Source organism: Camelus ferus, chromosome 20, assembly GCF_009834535.1.
Source record: "Camelus ferus isolate YT-003-E chromosome 20, BCGSAC_Cfer_1.0, whole genome shotgun sequence".
Lineage (NCBI taxonomy): Eukaryota > Metazoa > Chordata > Mammalia > Artiodactyla > Camelidae > Camelus > Camelus ferus.
This window is the reverse complement of record NC_045715.1, coordinates 28,849,598-28,866,233: the sequence shown is the minus strand read 5'-3', so window position 1 is coordinate 28,866,233 and position 16,636 is coordinate 28,849,598. Positions and strand designations below refer to the sequence as shown.

The 16,636-nt window shown below is 38.3% G+C and overlaps 1 protein-coding gene across 5 annotated transcripts in view; it reads right to left on the bottom strand.

Annotated features, from left to right (window-relative positions):
• Nucleotides 1-730: 730 nt before the first annotated feature.
• Nucleotides 731-16,636, bottom strand: part of UBR2 (ubiquitin protein ligase E3 component n-recognin 2) — a 96,208-nt gene continuing 80,302 nt past the window's right edge. For 4 of the 5 annotated variants that reach the window (XM_032463086.1, XM_032463085.1, XM_032463087.1 and 1 more), the window contains 11 exons: nt 14,250-14,346; nt 13,925-13,992; nt 12,526-12,661; nt 11,943-12,033; nt 10,752-10,882; nt 10,148-10,256; nt 8,594-8,650; nt 7,114-7,191; nt 6,208-6,378; nt 4,287-4,388; nt 731-2,969 (listed from right to left, as the gene is read on the bottom strand). In XM_032463086.1, coding sequence (XP_032318977.1) covers nt 2,828-2,969; nt 4,287-4,388; nt 6,208-6,378; nt 7,114-7,191; nt 8,594-8,650; nt 10,148-10,256; nt 10,752-10,882; nt 11,943-12,033; nt 12,526-12,661; nt 13,925-13,992; nt 14,250-14,346 — 1,182 coding nt within the window. In that variant the 3' untranslated portion in view covers nt 731-2,827. The remainder of the gene's footprint in view (nt 2,970-4,286; nt 4,389-6,207; nt 6,379-7,113; nt 7,192-8,593; nt 8,651-10,147; nt 10,257-10,751; nt 10,883-11,942; nt 12,034-12,525; nt 12,662-13,924; nt 13,993-14,249; nt 14,347-16,636) is intronic. The other variant, XM_032463088.1, reaches the window with a different exon arrangement.

The following is a 16,636-nucleotide window of genomic DNA, read 5'->3' as shown; positions in this document are numbered from 1 at the left end:
AAATGCATAAAACCACCCACTAGAAAGGATGATTTTTACTACTTGGAAAATCAGCCTCAATAAACCTGACTTATAAAAAAAAAAAAAAAAGAGTAGAGACAAAGCAAGGAATGTGTCAGAGGGGCTTAATGAGTCCTGGAACTGACATCAGGACGAGGGACGGGAGTAAGGTGGTAGCAGCATGAATGACTGGGAGTCAGAGAAAGCACAATGTAACCTTGCTTTTTGTTTGATGCTTTCAAGAGGATTTTGAAAAGCACAGCAGAACTTCTGTAGAGAATGTCTCTCCTTCAATTATAGGATGTAGCTTCCTTCCTACATGTGTCTCCCTTAAGCAGAAAGTGTCTGGGGAGTGGGTAAGAATGAGGACCTGAAGATCATCAGGTAAGGATAAGCAAGAATTTAAACTTGAAAAGAGGAGTTGTAGCTGGGAGAGACTTTGAGCGCCCTGTTTTCCCAGTGGTTTGAGGTCCACGTGGTTCAGAAAGGTCATTAAGCTGTCATAGTCAATGAATATGAAACTTAATCAGCTGAGATGATGATCAAGCTTTCTTTGGAAGGTCAAGATGTTTTGGCTAACGGCCATGGTTGACACTAATAATATAAGCATCTTAAATTTCAAGCTAATACAGATGTCCCACTTTCTTTGGAGTAAGGTGACACAGGGAACATTTATATGGCATTTAACTGTGTGAAACAAAACAGAAAGAAAATGTAAGCAGACACAAAGTAATGCCAACACCTGTAGCATTTATTTGGATATCTTTAAACTTTTTACATATGATACATTCCAAATTTTACAAGTTGTCCACAGATATTAAAGTTATAGCCAACTTATTAAACAGATATGATTTTCCCTGATATGGAGAGCATTATATAAACATTTCTACAATAAACATAATACATGCGGAACAAATCATAAGACTAAGATGATTCTTTAGGTAGGGAAGACAATTAGCTTAATGATACACACACCAGAAAATAAAAGGGTGCATGTGTTGCTATTTCATGTAAATTCATCTTCTCTCAGACTCTCCGACATTCTCAGAGAATGGAATTCAGGGCCACCCTCTGCTAACAACAGGCTTCTATGAAGTCAGTCTTCAAAGCTGAAGTGTTGTTATGATTTGCTGAAGATGTTTATAATCCATCTATAGAGGGAGAAAACTGGTCTTATCATTCTAAATTTAAGCTTGGTGAACATCTGGAGAAAAGCCAAGAGGCTGGACTTAAAAGCTGAGGGAATAGGGATGTGACAGAGGCCAAAATAAACTAAAATCATGATGCCAGCCACACCCCTGGATCTTATGAATGGAAGATAGGCCAGAAAAAGGAGGCGAGCTCTGCGTTCTACTGTGGGTTTTCTTCCTGTTGGGTGAGAAGCGCCTCCTCTCAGTTGAATGAGTCAGTCCCAGGCAAGAAAGATGAAGGTCATCCTTTCAGAGAAGGGGGTTCTTCACACATCACCCTGGAGAGGAAGCAGGGAGTGTGGCTTCGGCATCCCCACTTAATTTAGCTGAAAGTCTGGATTTCTGAGCTTCCTCCTGGGTGTACTGTGTGGAGCATGCAAAGCTGAGCAGGACAGAACTTTCAGAGGCAGTTCAAAGAAAACTGAGTGAAAGTGTTACTTGCATTGGCTAAAAAAAAAAATCCAAGAGCCTCTTATTATTCATTTGTCCCTTAGCCTCACCTCAGAGACACTCCGGATTTATACCTCCACCAAATCTGCCATCACTTTCCTTGTACCCAAGCTCTCAGCACCTGTGTATCACATGAGAGTAGGGTGTAGTATGTCATGGTTATAAACTATTTTACTAAGCGGCTATCATTCTAGGAAGGCACCTCTTAGTAAGAACAATAATGTTTAAAAATAATAAAAAGCCTGGGCGCACAGGCTACCCCAGGAATATCCTAAGTGAGCCAGCAGGTAAATAGCAATTCATCTACTTCAGGAAATGCTAGAAGGGGTCGGGGTGAGGGAACTTTAAAACACTGAGTTCTCTTTTTTTTTTTTTTTTTTTGCTAGTGTTCGATTTTAGATGCATACACTCTCTCAACATAGTCTTAGAAATAAGAGAATATATCGTCTGAAAAATTAGGATACTCTTAAGTTTTCAAAAAGCCCTTTAAAGTGAGTTGTTTTTTTCCCCTCAAAGCCCAAAGTCTTGTCCAGAAAAAAAAAAAGAGGAAAAACAACCCAACCTTCTACAGCCCTGAAAATCACCCAGTATACAAAGTTATCACCTCTTCCCCTTCTTCCCACAGGCTCTTCTGGCACCAGCGCCTACAACCCCTTCACAGCCAGTGGAGACAAGGGAATGCCACTTTCAAAATCCACTGCTTTCTTAGAGGTAGGGTCCTGTCAGCTGCAGGGACAAGAACCCAGTCCCAATGTGGAGAGTCACTGAGAGGGACCAGGAAGTATGACCCCAAAAGACCAGAGACTTTGTTTCCTGCCACTGTTGAATCAGCTTCAGGCCTGGAATTCCATGTGCTCAGTAATATGACACGGCTCAGACTACTGGGAACAGTCAAATGCAGTCAGATGCCCACAAAGAGGCTGTGTCCAGAGCAGGAAAAGAAGGTCCTTGCTGGATTCTAAAACTCAAGAAGTTACATTTGAGGGACACAGCAAACGATGCAAGAAAATCTGCTGACAAAAGATGATTTTCATCAGTCCCTGGAGCCAGAAACTAAAAATAAAACTGGGAGAAAGGCTTAAGTAAAGAATTTATTTTCAAATTCAGTAGAACCTATTTCCTATTTTCTTTCTTGAAAAGCCAACTGGGTTACAAAACTCCAAGTTATGTTTTTGGTAGTGAAGTAATTATAAATGCTGCCAGTCAATGCCAACGAGTGTCTGATTTGCTTCCTGGGCATGTCCAATTTCCTCTGTGATACTGTGCTGGTGCCAGAGCTTCTGGATCTTCTTAAACCGCTCTCTGCACAAATGTAAAGGATTTCCCCGTCTAGAAAGAAGACACATGTCACTCAGGATGCATTTGGTTTATTCATCTATTATATTCCAACCTTTCCTGATTTAGGAAAAGTTACAATTTATTGGTTTTAGATCCTCCGCAAAATTTCTCTTTGGCAGGCGTCTTTGACTATTAATATGTCAGCTTTGAAGGTTTGCTAGCAGCAGCTGAAAGGGAATTAAGTGCTGAAAAGAAGAGGAAAATGAATACAAGCTACCCTTAGACTGGGGTGAGAGAATGGGAGCTGGGTTGAGCTGGAGGATCTAGGTTGATATGCTAAAACTACCCATTCATTGTCCATTTTGGTTGGCAAAATGTAAAACAGGGAGGGGGCAGGGGAAAGGATGGAAGAATTACAGGGGTAAAAAATGCTTTGCCAAGTACTGTCTTTCAGCCACAAAGTCTAAGCAAATCAGTCAAAGTGAATAATTTCGGGGTCTAATTTAACCAAAGTACAGGTATTGATGAGCTCACATGCCTGGGGCCTTGGCTCTCGGTTCAGGGCACCAGGCCTCTCACCCTCTGGCCAGGGCTCCTCCTCCTAAGAGCCCACACTTCTCAGAGTAAAGGGAAGAACCATCAACAGGGGCACATGCCCATAACCTTGCAGTCAAGAGCCTGGGGAGCCCATGTACTTATCTTGCCTTGGTTTCTGGGCCTTCAACTTCCATTCTCCAAGGCTGGAGAGTTATATCTAGGTTAAGACTTTCATCCACTTTGGGCAAAAAGAAATAGTCTGAAAGTTCTTAAATAGTGCTTGAGGGAACTGCTGTTAGCATTCTGCTTTTTATGTGATAGAATCTACCAGAAAAGAAGCGATTAAGCCTCAATTACTGTTGTATTGCTCTGCTCTATATGTTCTAAATTTTTGTCCCTCAGATTCTTATAAGCGTATCTCCTATCAATTAAGATTTGCTCTTTTACATCCCTCGAAGAACACCAGGTCTCCCACGCAAAGATGCACAAGTTACAAGGCGCTATCCCTGCAGTGCTCTGTTGCTGTGGATGCCACAGGGCAATTCAAACAGTTCTCTGGAGTGAGAAATGGAAAAAAGTGCACTCTGTCCCATTCTTTCCCCTTTCTATCCTGACAGCCCTAATGACATTCTGAGGGCTGGGAATGGGAATGCCAAACCAGACAGCCAGGGTGGCCTCCTTGGAAGAGTTCAGACAACAGCCACCAGTGCTAACCTCCTGGGTAAGATTAGCGGGCAGGCCTCAGGGCCACAAGGCTCATCCTGTTCACCTTGTGCTGAAGGCTCTAGAGGCCCAGAGTCAGCCAGCCCAGACCCCCAGGACGGGCCTTACCTGAGTCCCTGGTCAGTCTCCCCATAGTCATCAAGATAAGGAGGAGAATAAAAACAGCCTTTGGTTTTGCCAGCTAAAAATAGCACTTGACATTCCCGTACTCTGTAGAGAGACCGTTTATACATGAGTAAACAAGGTTTGGATTCAGTTCCAAATGGTCATATAAAAAATAAACAAAACCATTAGGAGTGTGGCATTAACAGATACAAACTACTATACATAAAATAGACAAGCAACAAGGATTTACTGTATAGCACAGTGAATTATACCCAGTAATTTCTAATAACCTATGATGAAACATAATCTGCAAAAAAACAAAACAAAAAACTCCCTGAATCACTATAACGTATACCTGAAACTAATGCAGTATTGTAAATCAACTATACTTCAATAAATAAATATAAACAAAACCAGAAGAGAAGCAACAGCATTTATAGCAGAGACACCTGAAAAAGCATCAATACATCTGCCTAAGTTTTAAACATAACTAAAAGGATTGTATTGTAATCAGTAATGACTGTACTATAAGTCAATATGGGGAGGGGGAAGAGTATTTAGGATTAGGATTTGATGGCTCATATAACAGTGGCATTTAAAAAATTAAGTGTGAGAAAGAAAGTTAACTTCTAAACATAAAATAGTTACTGATACATTAACCACTATCATGAGGAAATTACTCAATAAAAATATAGTACACAAACATTATGAATTAGGTTGACCTAAAACACAAAGCAACGCTCTATATGACCAAAAGAATTCTGAAATAAGCTGGACAAGGTAAAATGCTACTTTACATTTCTCTTAAGGACTATTTAATAATGTGTCTCCTGATCTCTTTGAGAGGTTTGCTGGACTTCCTGGTGTTACTAATTCAGCTCAATTCAACATTTATTAAGAACCTATCGTACCCCATTACACAAGAAATTGTTAGGCACTGGGGGATACTAAGATGACTAAGATGTGGATATGATCTAAAACCTAGAGGAACCCAGACTCACGTCACTTCCCTCCTTCAGCCCTTGTGATGACGTCCATCACTCAAAGACATCACCAGGACACACCAGGCCCACGATTCTCACCCTTGTGCTCACTACTCCAGCAGGCATCAGCCTCCTTGCTGTTTCTTTTCTTTCTTAAAATAAATTTTATTGAGGTGTAATTTTTAAATAAAATGTATCCATTTTTAGAGGAAAGTTTGATGAATTCTGTCCTTGCTGTTTCTTGAACACAGGCACACTCCTCAGCAATTCCTCACTTGCTCCTCCCTGCCTAGAATGTTCTCCCCACTTCCTCAGGTCTTTATTCAAAAGTTACCTTCCCAGGAACTTTCCTTGGTTCCTTATCTGAAATTTAACTCCCCTCTTGCCATTTCACATTCTCCTCCCTGTTTTATTTTTTTCTCCTCTGCATGGATCACTTTCTAAATTCTTATTTTATTTTCTATCTCCCTCCCTAGAGCTCCACGAAGGCAGAGATTTTCGTCTGCTTTGTGGAATACTGCATTCTCAACTCCCAGTAGACAGCAGTCACTAATAAGTATTTGTTGTATGTTGTTGAATATACACAATTATATACATCAACCTGTGGTATGTATGAATCCAAAACTATGAGGATGCAACAAAAGGGGTAATTCTGACTATGCCTGGGTAGAAAATCAAGGACAGCTGGAAGTTTCACATGAGAATGAGGCATAAAGAAAGAAGAACAGAATTGTCATGGGGATGGAAATGAAAATGGAGGAACCAGGAAAGAGTTAGCATGAGCCAAATAGGAGATGTGTGGAGACAAAGCTCCTTATTTTCCATGAACGAATTAAACAGCAGCCTCAAATTCTCTGCAATGTAGTAGTTTCTTGTGCCACCACTCAACAGGCATATACTGTGGCAGATCCAGAGTTAGAAAGCTCCTTCCAGGGCCTTACCTCAGGAAGATGCCCACCCCAGAACCACAGGAGTAGGTGTGAGCTGTGCACGCTCCTACGTCCTCGCCTTCCAGTTCTGTCTGGCAGCAGTAGCTCTGGGAGCAGAGCAGGGCTCCACACACAAGGCACAGAGTTGGGGCTCTGCTTTTATCACCACCTGATTTGGGGCACCTCCATGGGATAAAAAAAGCACAAGTCAAGGCTCTAGAGGAGTGGCTAAAGAGCTGATATTGGTAGAATCACCCTGGAAAGAAATTCTGCAATATCCAGTAGAGGTGAAAATGCATACAAGACTATGGCCCAGGAAAATTTATTTCTAGAACAGGGAACATCTCACACATACACACAAACATCATGTACTGGAAACACTCAAACAACAATCAGAGAAAAGAGAAAGAGAAATAAAATTATCAAGAGGAGAAAAAAATATGTAAATTCTGCTACTGTCACATAATGGAATACTATACAACAGTGAAAAACTGATGAATTAAAAATTACATATGCCAAATGTCTAAATAAATCTTACAAACAATGCTGAGTGAAAAAAAGCTGTAGAATATGTGCAATGCTATTTTAAAGCTTAAAATAATAACAACATATGCAAAATAATAATATATATTGCTTAGGAATATAAGCATTTGTAGTTAATGTGTCATTTAAAGTGCAAATTGTTTAGATAAGCAATAACCTCTAATGAATCAAACTTGCCTCCCATTAACCCCTTTCTTATGTCTTATTCTGAAACATGGTGGAATGACGCTTTTACAAGTTAGGTAGTATAAAGTAGTATTGATTTTATGATATCCCTACCCACCAAAGGAGAACAACAAATCCTTCAAATTCTATGTAGGGAAAGAAGTGTTTCTAGTGATAGGAACTGCTCAATAAGCTAAAATCAAAACTTACGAGAAATGAGATGCTTGATTAATGAGACTGCTATAATCCTCTGGAAGGTCTATCAGTTTGTTAGATTCTCTTGGATAGCTAAACAAAACAAAAACCACACCAAAAAACCAGTTAATACGAAAGCGTTAGGGTTCACATTTTCACTCGAAGAGCTCAGAATAAGTTATCAGGAGAGTAGACTGAACTTAGTACCTGCTCCATTAAGTGAGAATTTGGTAGCTTTGGGATGAAGGGGAGGGGCAGAGGAGGATATTCATGCCTGGGCTTCTATCATAACAACACACTAATGAGACATCCCAACCACAGAACTTGGCATAGAGAGGACAGGGGAGATATGCTTATTAGGGATGATCTAAAGGCAGAAATGAGTTGGGGGAGAGAACAGTAGAACACATAAGATTTTCTTTCAATTAGAGATACTAGGCAATGGAGATTCTGTGACAAATTAATTCAGACACAATTCAGATCCAAATTCAACTGGTATTTGAGGACCATTTCTCAGAGCCCACACCTGACCAACCTGGGCGAAGTGGTGCAACCTTTCCCAACTTCACCTATTATAGAGACAGGAGTAAACTAAAACCAAGGGGGGAGTTACTCAGACAGCAGTTCTTAAACCAGAATCACATGGGGGAAATTTTGGAGTTGGGGGCTATATACATTAGGAGCCCAATTTTAGAGAAATTAGATTTGGCATGTAGGAGCCTGAGTATTATTTAAAAGTTCCCAAAGTTATTCTGATGTATTCTTCAGGCTGTGAACTAGTGCTCCATGTAGTTTTCAGACTTCAGGGCTGACATATGAAATGGGTGATAGTCAACCATTTCTGACTTATAAGAACTGGAATTACATATGGTTCAACCCTATCGGGTGTTATTTCTAAATTTGGGACAGGATATGTATAAAAATCAAAGAATTAGAACAGATAATCTGTAGCCCTCTGATTTTTATGAAGTATTTAGCAAAACCAAAGTGATATTAACAATGAACTACTTCTGTTATCAGCTGGTATAGCATACTTTATCACAGAATCACAACAGAGCTAATGTCAAAAGGAATAAAAAAAAGATAAAAAAAAATGACTGGCCATGAGTTGATAATTACTGAAGCTAAATGATAGGTATGTGGAACCTTACTATACTATTCTTTATACTTTTGGATAGTATTAAGTTTCCTATTATAAAAGAAAAAAGATAGAGCTAAGAACAATTTAAGAAAAAGAGCTATATTTGTTTAAAGTAAACATTCCAAAGTATAAATAATTGTTATTTGCTTTCTCTGCCAAGATAATGCTCTATATTTATGCTCATAATTCTGATTCTCTTACAAACTACTATCATTAGACTAACAAGAAAAAATTATGAAGGCAAGATGTCCTACCTCTTGGGATAACTGAAGGCTTGGGAGGAACACAGCACTTACATCCTGCCTCCTCCCCACCTCCTTCCCCCAGCCAAGTCTCTGACAATCTTTAACTTACCTTACAGCATCTCTTTCACCTTCCAGGTATCTTTTAACTTCAGTGTTATGACACCAACTTTAATGTAAATGGGGGAAAAAAAACCACATTTTTACTTTTGAAGGACTAGAACTAAAATATTTTCCTCTCTAAATCTACCAAGAGAAAAACAATCTTCTTGGCTTATTATATTTATTTACCTCATCAAAAGAAGCTTGGAGATATACTGTATTTTTGCCTGTAACTTTTAAAATAAGAAGACTTTATATGAACTTTGATTTTCTAAAAGCAAGAGGCTCAATACATTAAAATTTGTGGCTACATATACTATTACCACATTAATTTGGACCCTCTGGAAAAACCAATCTGAATTAATGAGCTCTTATAGTCTAGCCTAGAACAGTCATATAAAAAATATTCTTTATTGTGGTAAAATATACATAACATAAAATTAACCATTTAAACCATTTTTAAGTGTACAGAGTTCAGTGGCATTAAGTATACGGACACTGTTAGGCAACCATCACCACCTCTGTCTCCAGAACTTTTTCACCTTTCCCAAATGAAATTCTGTTCTTGTTAAACACTAACCCATTCTTTCTCCCCACTCCACCAGCCCCTGGCAACCACATTTCTATTTTCCATCTCTATGAATCTGACTATTCTAGGTATCTCCTATAAGTAGAAACACAGTATTTGTTCTTTTGTGACTGGCTTACTTCACTTAGCCTGCCTTTGAGATTCATTCACACTGTAGCATGTGTCAGAATTTCCTTCCTTTTTAAGGCTGAATAATACTCCACTGCAGGTATATAACACATTTTATTTATCCATTCATCCGTTTATGAACATTTGGGTTGTTTCCGCCTTTTGGTTACTGTGAACAATGCTGCTATGAACAAAATTCTATGCATTCCTGCTTTCAATTCTTTTGTAATACACATCAAGAAGTGAAACAACTAGAACATACAGTAATTCTCTGTTTAACTGCCACATTGCTTTCAAGAGCAGCCGTACCATTTTCTATTCCTACCGGCAATGTACATGGATTCCAATTTCTTGACATACTCACCAATATGTTATTATTGCCTGCCTTTTTCATTATAGCAATTCTAATGTATGTGAAGTGGTATCTCGTGATTTTTATTTGCATTTCCCTGGTGACTAGTGATGATGAGCATATTTTATGTGTTTATTGGCCACGCATGTATCTCTAGACTTCAATTTTCTCAAATATAAAGTGAAGGTACTGGACTAGATAATCCTTAAGGTTTCTTTCCAAAACTTCCAAAATCCACAAAACATAGCCCTTAACAAGTAAGTTAATATGAGAAAATAAACATTTCTACCACTACTCCCCTTCCAGGCAAATCTGCTCATGCTATTCACTAGCTTGGTAAAAATCTTACCATAAAGGTAAATCCTTAACTAAGAAGACCCAATCATTACAGCTTGAATCGCATGGATTGAATTCTGCCAGGTTTATTATCTGAGAATTTTGTAAAATATGTGATAAACTGGTTTGTTTCCATACATACATATATTCCAATATAAAGCAAAGTACATAATCATTACCTTTCAATCAGTAATTTCATTATCTCCTTATTTTCTTGAAAAAGGCAAATGAGGTTGTTTGGCAGGGAAAGATAGTTACATAAATGTTCAAAATGGCTCGTTTCAGAAGCTGCAAATAGAGAAGAAAAGAGTAATGCATTTAACAACTAAGAGTAGATTCTATATGAGAGCAAGCAATAGCAGCGCTTAAAACAAACAAACAAACAAACAAACAAAACCCCAAAAACTCAAGATGAAAGAGTTCAGTTTTGCTAGGTATATAACTTATAGGAAGTTACTAAGATGGCACATGGAAGGCTTCCACAGAAAATGACACAATTCACTTTTTCAAATCTGAAGAACCCAGTTTATGAATAACTGAACATTTTTAACATCTGAAAGCAGAACATTTTTGTACATATATAAAAACACTACATTTACTGAGAGCCAAATAAAATCAGATACATAACATAAATATGCATTTTAATTCTATAATTATGTACATCACTGTAGTCAACTAGCTGTTTTCTAAACTTTTAACCAGTTTTCATTTTTACAAGTCACTTTAATTCTTAAATTGCTGAAGTGAAGTATCTCCTATATTTTGAAAGAAATTAGAAATTACCTTGAGTTTCAGATGGAGAAGGAACTCCATTTAAGTAATGGAAAAACAATGCAGAACACCTCAGGAAAGGCATGACTCCAGCTCTGACATTTCTCCACAGATGCCAACCGGAGGGTATTTCTTTCAAGGCACTAAAAAAGAGAAAATTGATATCTGGGAAATCTAATAAGAAAAGATTCTAGTTATAGTACAGCATGAAAACAGAAAACTGTTTTTTGAAATTGATGGCACACAGGCTTAAAAGAAGTGGGTAGCCCTATCACAGGATGTCAGGTATATTTGGTGATACAGCCTCCAATGCTGTTATTAAAATTTATAAAAGTAATATAGCTACATAGAGTGAAAACTTGGAAAATAAAAAAACTACCCACTACCCTACAACCTTTTATCAGCAGGTATTATTCTGGCAAGCTATTTTCATGTTCATCTGTCTTACATAGCTGTAATTGTTATGTATGAGATTTAAAATTAACATGTTTTTCAGAACACTATAAGCCATAATTTTTATTGGAATTTTGATATTCTGGATAATATCAATCATAACCTACACTAAATTCCTCCCCTGCAGGTAAACACATTGTTTTAAATTCTTTGTGAATATAAATAATCTTAGTGTACGTCTTTATAGATGTATATATATAGATTTTTCCATATGTTGGATTATTTTGTTAGTGTGGGTTCTCAGAAATAACACTCAAAGAACAAACATTATAGTTCTTGACATATACTGTTAAAAAGCTAAGTGAAACTGTTGTAACCAATCACAATGACCGCAACAATATGTGAGATTCTAAGAATGTCACTGTACTCCTGCCAGTTCTGGATATCACCTTAAAAATGTATTATATCAATTTAATTTGCATTTTCAAATTCCTAGTGAGACAACATATGTTCCAGAATAGCACTTTCTAAAGCAAGTTCCATGTTTCCACTAGTCCATGCCAGATCCTCCGAGACAAAAGGATTCTGTGGCCAAATAAACGTGGGAAGTGCTGCACATCACTCCTCTCTGAGATTCCCAATCATGTTAGCATATTAAAAGTTCAGCAGTCCTGCAGATCACTCCTCCATCTTCTTTTTTAAACATGTTAACAGGCAGCAATTTCCCTTACTTAACCAATGAAGTCCTTTTTCCTGCTGTCACTTCCTAATGTCGGGGACCTGCCCATCATGTAGAGATTGTGCTCTTACCTTCCTGTACACTGGTGAATTGTCTTATACAAAGCAAGAACTGCTAGTTCTTCCTCTCCAGCAGCATTTTCTTGATCCATGCCATTCTCTTCTGAAAGATAAGGCAGTATTAGTACTCTGCACTTTGCCCACTAAGTGGACTGATGACCGTATCTTTAAGCACTCAAATATATTTACACACTCAAATGTAATATAAAAATACTCTCACAAAACACACTGAACTTTAATCCCTCAGGTGTGAGCCTCAGGGAGAGGAAGCCAACGTGCCTCAAGGTGCCAGGCAGCAACCTGTGAGTGAAATCAGCTAAACAGTCTGCGGTACTTAGATATTACTAAACATATAAAATAAAAAGTAAGTAAAAACATTCACATTGCTAAAGGACTTTAACGGAAGGGAAGTTGTTTCAAAATTTTTCACATGAGGATAAGCAAGTTTTTACCATTTATTTTACTGTTTACTACTACAAGTAACCTAACTATAATTTATATATTGTTCTCATCCAAGAACCTTTTCCTTTAGTACTTCTTTTTTAAACTGAGAAAACTCAAGTACTTCCTTCAAGAATCTGACAAAAGGAGTTACCTGTACACGAGGTAAGTAAGATCTGTACGATGTGTGCCATAGTAACCAGATGGAAGATGTGAAGGTCCCCAGTGCCAAGGCTGATCCCTGAAAAATCCTGACACTGCAGTGCAGGGAAGGCGAGCACCAAGCCCACCTAGATACCAAATACAGAGGGTTAGACAGAGCGCCTTCCCTTTCCCAGCTGAACATGTTTCCATTTTCTTAATGTAATTCCTCTGTGAGCTCAGTCCCTCCCCTTAAGAAATCTTTGGTCTTAACTGGTACACATGTTAGGAATTCCACTAGGATTGACTAAAGAAAATTTAACTTAAAGCTGGAGGGGTCTTGATCAGTATTATTACTTCATTTACCCAGTGATTCCCCTATTTATAATTTATTGTTAATAATAAAAAAAAACCACTTGAAATATTTCTAGATAATGAGCAGTGGAAAAAGCCTGAGTTTTGGATCCACAAAGATCTAGATATGAATCCCAGAACATCTTATGAGCCTTACAGACAAGTACTCTGAGCTTCAGTTTCCCTGTTGGTAAACTGGAGATAATATATATGTGTTTTCAATACCTTAGTAGTAAGGATGTAAGGACTAAGTGAAGATGAACGTGAAAGCAGTCAGGTACACAAAAAGGGCTAGCTCTTTCGTTAGCCTCCTGATGCGTATATGGTGGTGTTAGTGGTGGTGGTTTTCCCAGGAGCAATGGGAACAATAAGAATGGCTAACATTCACTAAGGACATATTGCTTTAAGCTCTTTGCATTGATTATCATATTGAATTTTGACACAATCATATTAGGAAGATACTAACCAACTTGAAGGCACAGAATCTGATGCCCAAAGGGGTTAAGGGGGCAGCATTTGGGGCTGCTGTGCACGGTAGTACACTCGGTGTCCTGCATAAGGGGATACGATTGAAGTGGGGCTGAGGTTCAGTCATACTGCTTGGCCAGTCCTGGGTCCTGGCGCAGACTGCACTTGCTCAGGAGACACGTCTTCCGTAAATCACGTCTTCCGTAAATCCCACAAAGAGACTGTCTGTCGCTAAGTAGTGTGACCACAGGGCTGTATCTGCCCCAAAACACAGTAGGAGTTGGCAGGAACCCTTACATTACTAGTGTTATTTTTACTTCTTTATAATAAAAAGTACAGAGAGGTTACATTACTAACCTCAGTCACAAAGCAAAAATAAGAGAGCTCGGATTAGACACCCAAGTCAAGTCTCTCAACTGGATTCCTTAACATTTTCTTTTTGAGGATCCTCAGAGAAGAACTGTACTCAGAAATGGTAAGAAGAATAGATGACAATTCCTCCTGCCTGCCTCTACATTACTCATTAAGTCTAAGATAAAATTATACAGTATGATAAAGAGAATTTCAAGCACAAATTACAAGATACCCACCAATAAATGAAACATGTCGATATCTAATATGCATGGAAGGTCTCCGAAGTTGTAAACAGGCACCAATGCTAAATATTTAAAGAAAAATAAATGAGCATATTTTATAGGTTAACATTAGTATTAAATTATTTAAAAATACATATAATTTAGTTTAAATTTATTTTTTTTGCAAGCTATACATGAATTCATAAGCTAGAACTTGTATATAAGATGAACAATATCACCAAAATATTTCTTTCATGGTGGAGGGAAGTTTCACCACTAAAAACAAAACTACAGAAGATGAAAAATTACCACAACATATGGGACATATATTAATACTCACATGCAAAGAGTTTACAAAAGTGTCCCTGCACCACTGAAAGTGATGCCACTGTCCAATGTGCTGCAGCAAATCTTGTTAGTGACCTAAGACAGTCATCCTGAAACAAAGAGACGGACATAATTAACAAAGAGGCCAGTAGATTAGTAGTTCTCGTTTTTCAGGAATGCTGGTTCAAAGTACAGCTAGTTGAAGCAATGCTGAATGCACAATGAAATCTCTCTAGCTGGTATGGAACTGTATCTATGACACCTTTAATGACTTATCTCTAACGTGGAATGAATGGAATGGAAAATATCTAATTGTACACTGAATAAAATGAAGCTATCTCCTTGCCATGCTGCTGGTTCTCTACGAAAGTTAAGAAGGATACATGCATTAAGACAGACAGCAAACAACAGAATGTGATGCAGTATTTCTTTGTATTTATTCGAAAGAGATACTCTAAAATGTGGGAAATACTCCACATATTGGGGAAACTATGTGCAGGAAAATGGTTGCTCAAATCAGTGTAAACATCAAAAACTGTTATGGGGACTATGCAGCAACAGTGAGAAAACCCTTATTTAATGTAAAGAGAAGAATATAATGTGAACAAAACTACATGTAAATATCTATTATAATAAAGTATAAACATGCTAATGAAAAAAAGACAGATGGGTGATGAGCTTTTTCTTCCTGCTCAATTCTCTATTTTCCAAATTTTCTGTAATGTTGTTTAGTTTAATAAGCATTGAGGACCTACCATGTACTAGTCTTGGTTTTCAAGATCTTTAAATGAAAACTCACCCTGCTCACCCTTTCTGCTCTCAGGGAGCTCACAGCCTTGGGGGTGGGAAAGGAAAGAAACGGAGGGAGGGGACAACTAAAGGAGGCGGCATCACAGACAGTGGATACCTCACTCACAACTCAGACATTTCCCAGGGAAGGCAAAGACTGAAGAGCTTCTTAAAGAGGAGTCACCTGCTTAGGGCACTCTAGCAGAGGCAAAGCGTGGGAACTAGCACCTGAGGACCAGCAATGATTCTACAATCCAGGACCACTGCCGTGGGGATTGGCAGGAGGTGAGTGATAATGGAGAAACAACATTTAAGAGATATGATAAGGGTTACTTTTTGGAGAACCTCTCTGATAACAGGAGAGAGTGAAATTCAAGGTAGAGTTGGTTACAATAATCTAGGCAAGAAAAGATATGGGGCTGAACCAAACAAATAGAAGTAGGTATGGAAGGAACAGGACAAATACGCAGGAGAGGAATTCAACAAACTCTGCTGACCAGCTGGATACGCACATCCAGACCAAATGATGTGTCCAAAAGGACTTCCAAGTTTCTGGCTTGGTCATCTGGATGGACAGTGGTGAAATTAACTAAGACACTGAATAGAGAAGAAAAATTAATTTGGATTATGCAATTTGAGGAGCCTTTAGGAGATCCAGGTGAAAAAAATAAAGTGGGAAATGAAAGAACAGATATGGTCTGGAGATCATTTGGATATAACTGAAATCAGAGGCACAGATGGGGCTGACCAAGAAAGAGTATCAGATGACGGAGTCTTGTGCCAAACTCTGGGGTTTAAAACATTTACAGGACAAAGGAGGGACAGCAGATTGAGAAGGAGCCGCCAGAGAGTTACAGAGAAAATCAGGAATGTCACAAATCAGGAGAGAAAATGAATTTCAGAAGGAAGTAGTTAAAGGAATTAAGTAAATACAAATGTCAAATAAGGACTGAAAAATGCCCATCCACAATGATAATGAGATTATTTGGTGAACTTGGCAAAAGCTGTTTCCAAAAAGTGACAGTGTTGGCAAGGGGTGGTGGTGGTGAAGCCAAACTGCAGGGAGTTGAAAAATGAAGAGTTAGCAAAAAATTGGAGCCAGCGTATACATTATTGTCTAAAGAAGTTTTGCTGTGTATACAATTTCTTTCTCTCAAGATGTGAAATGAAATTAAAAACTGTAGGTACTGTTTATCCGTATTTAAACACTTATCACTGCATGGTGAAATAAAGGAAATATGCTTTAAAATGGCTTGTTTGGTCATAAAAAGGAAGGATAAAGCTAGGGCGCTGGAAGGAAGGAAGATAACATTGAGGGAGGGCAAGAGTAATAGCAGGAATAATGGAGCACGCTTGTGAACAGGGTAAGTGCCAGGAGGGAAAAAGGAATAATTCATGGAGGGGGATGGACTCCAGATAACAGGTGAAAGGATAAGCCACCTTACCAGGAGGTCCCTTATCCTCTGACAAAGGAAAGGTCAGTGGAGATGTGTGTAAGTCTGAAGAACAGGAGTCAAGAAAATAGGAGTTCATCCCTAGTGGCTACATACTTAAAAAAATTAAATTGAAACTTTTAAAGAAAAGGCTGCATGTTATAAGCCCTTCATAACT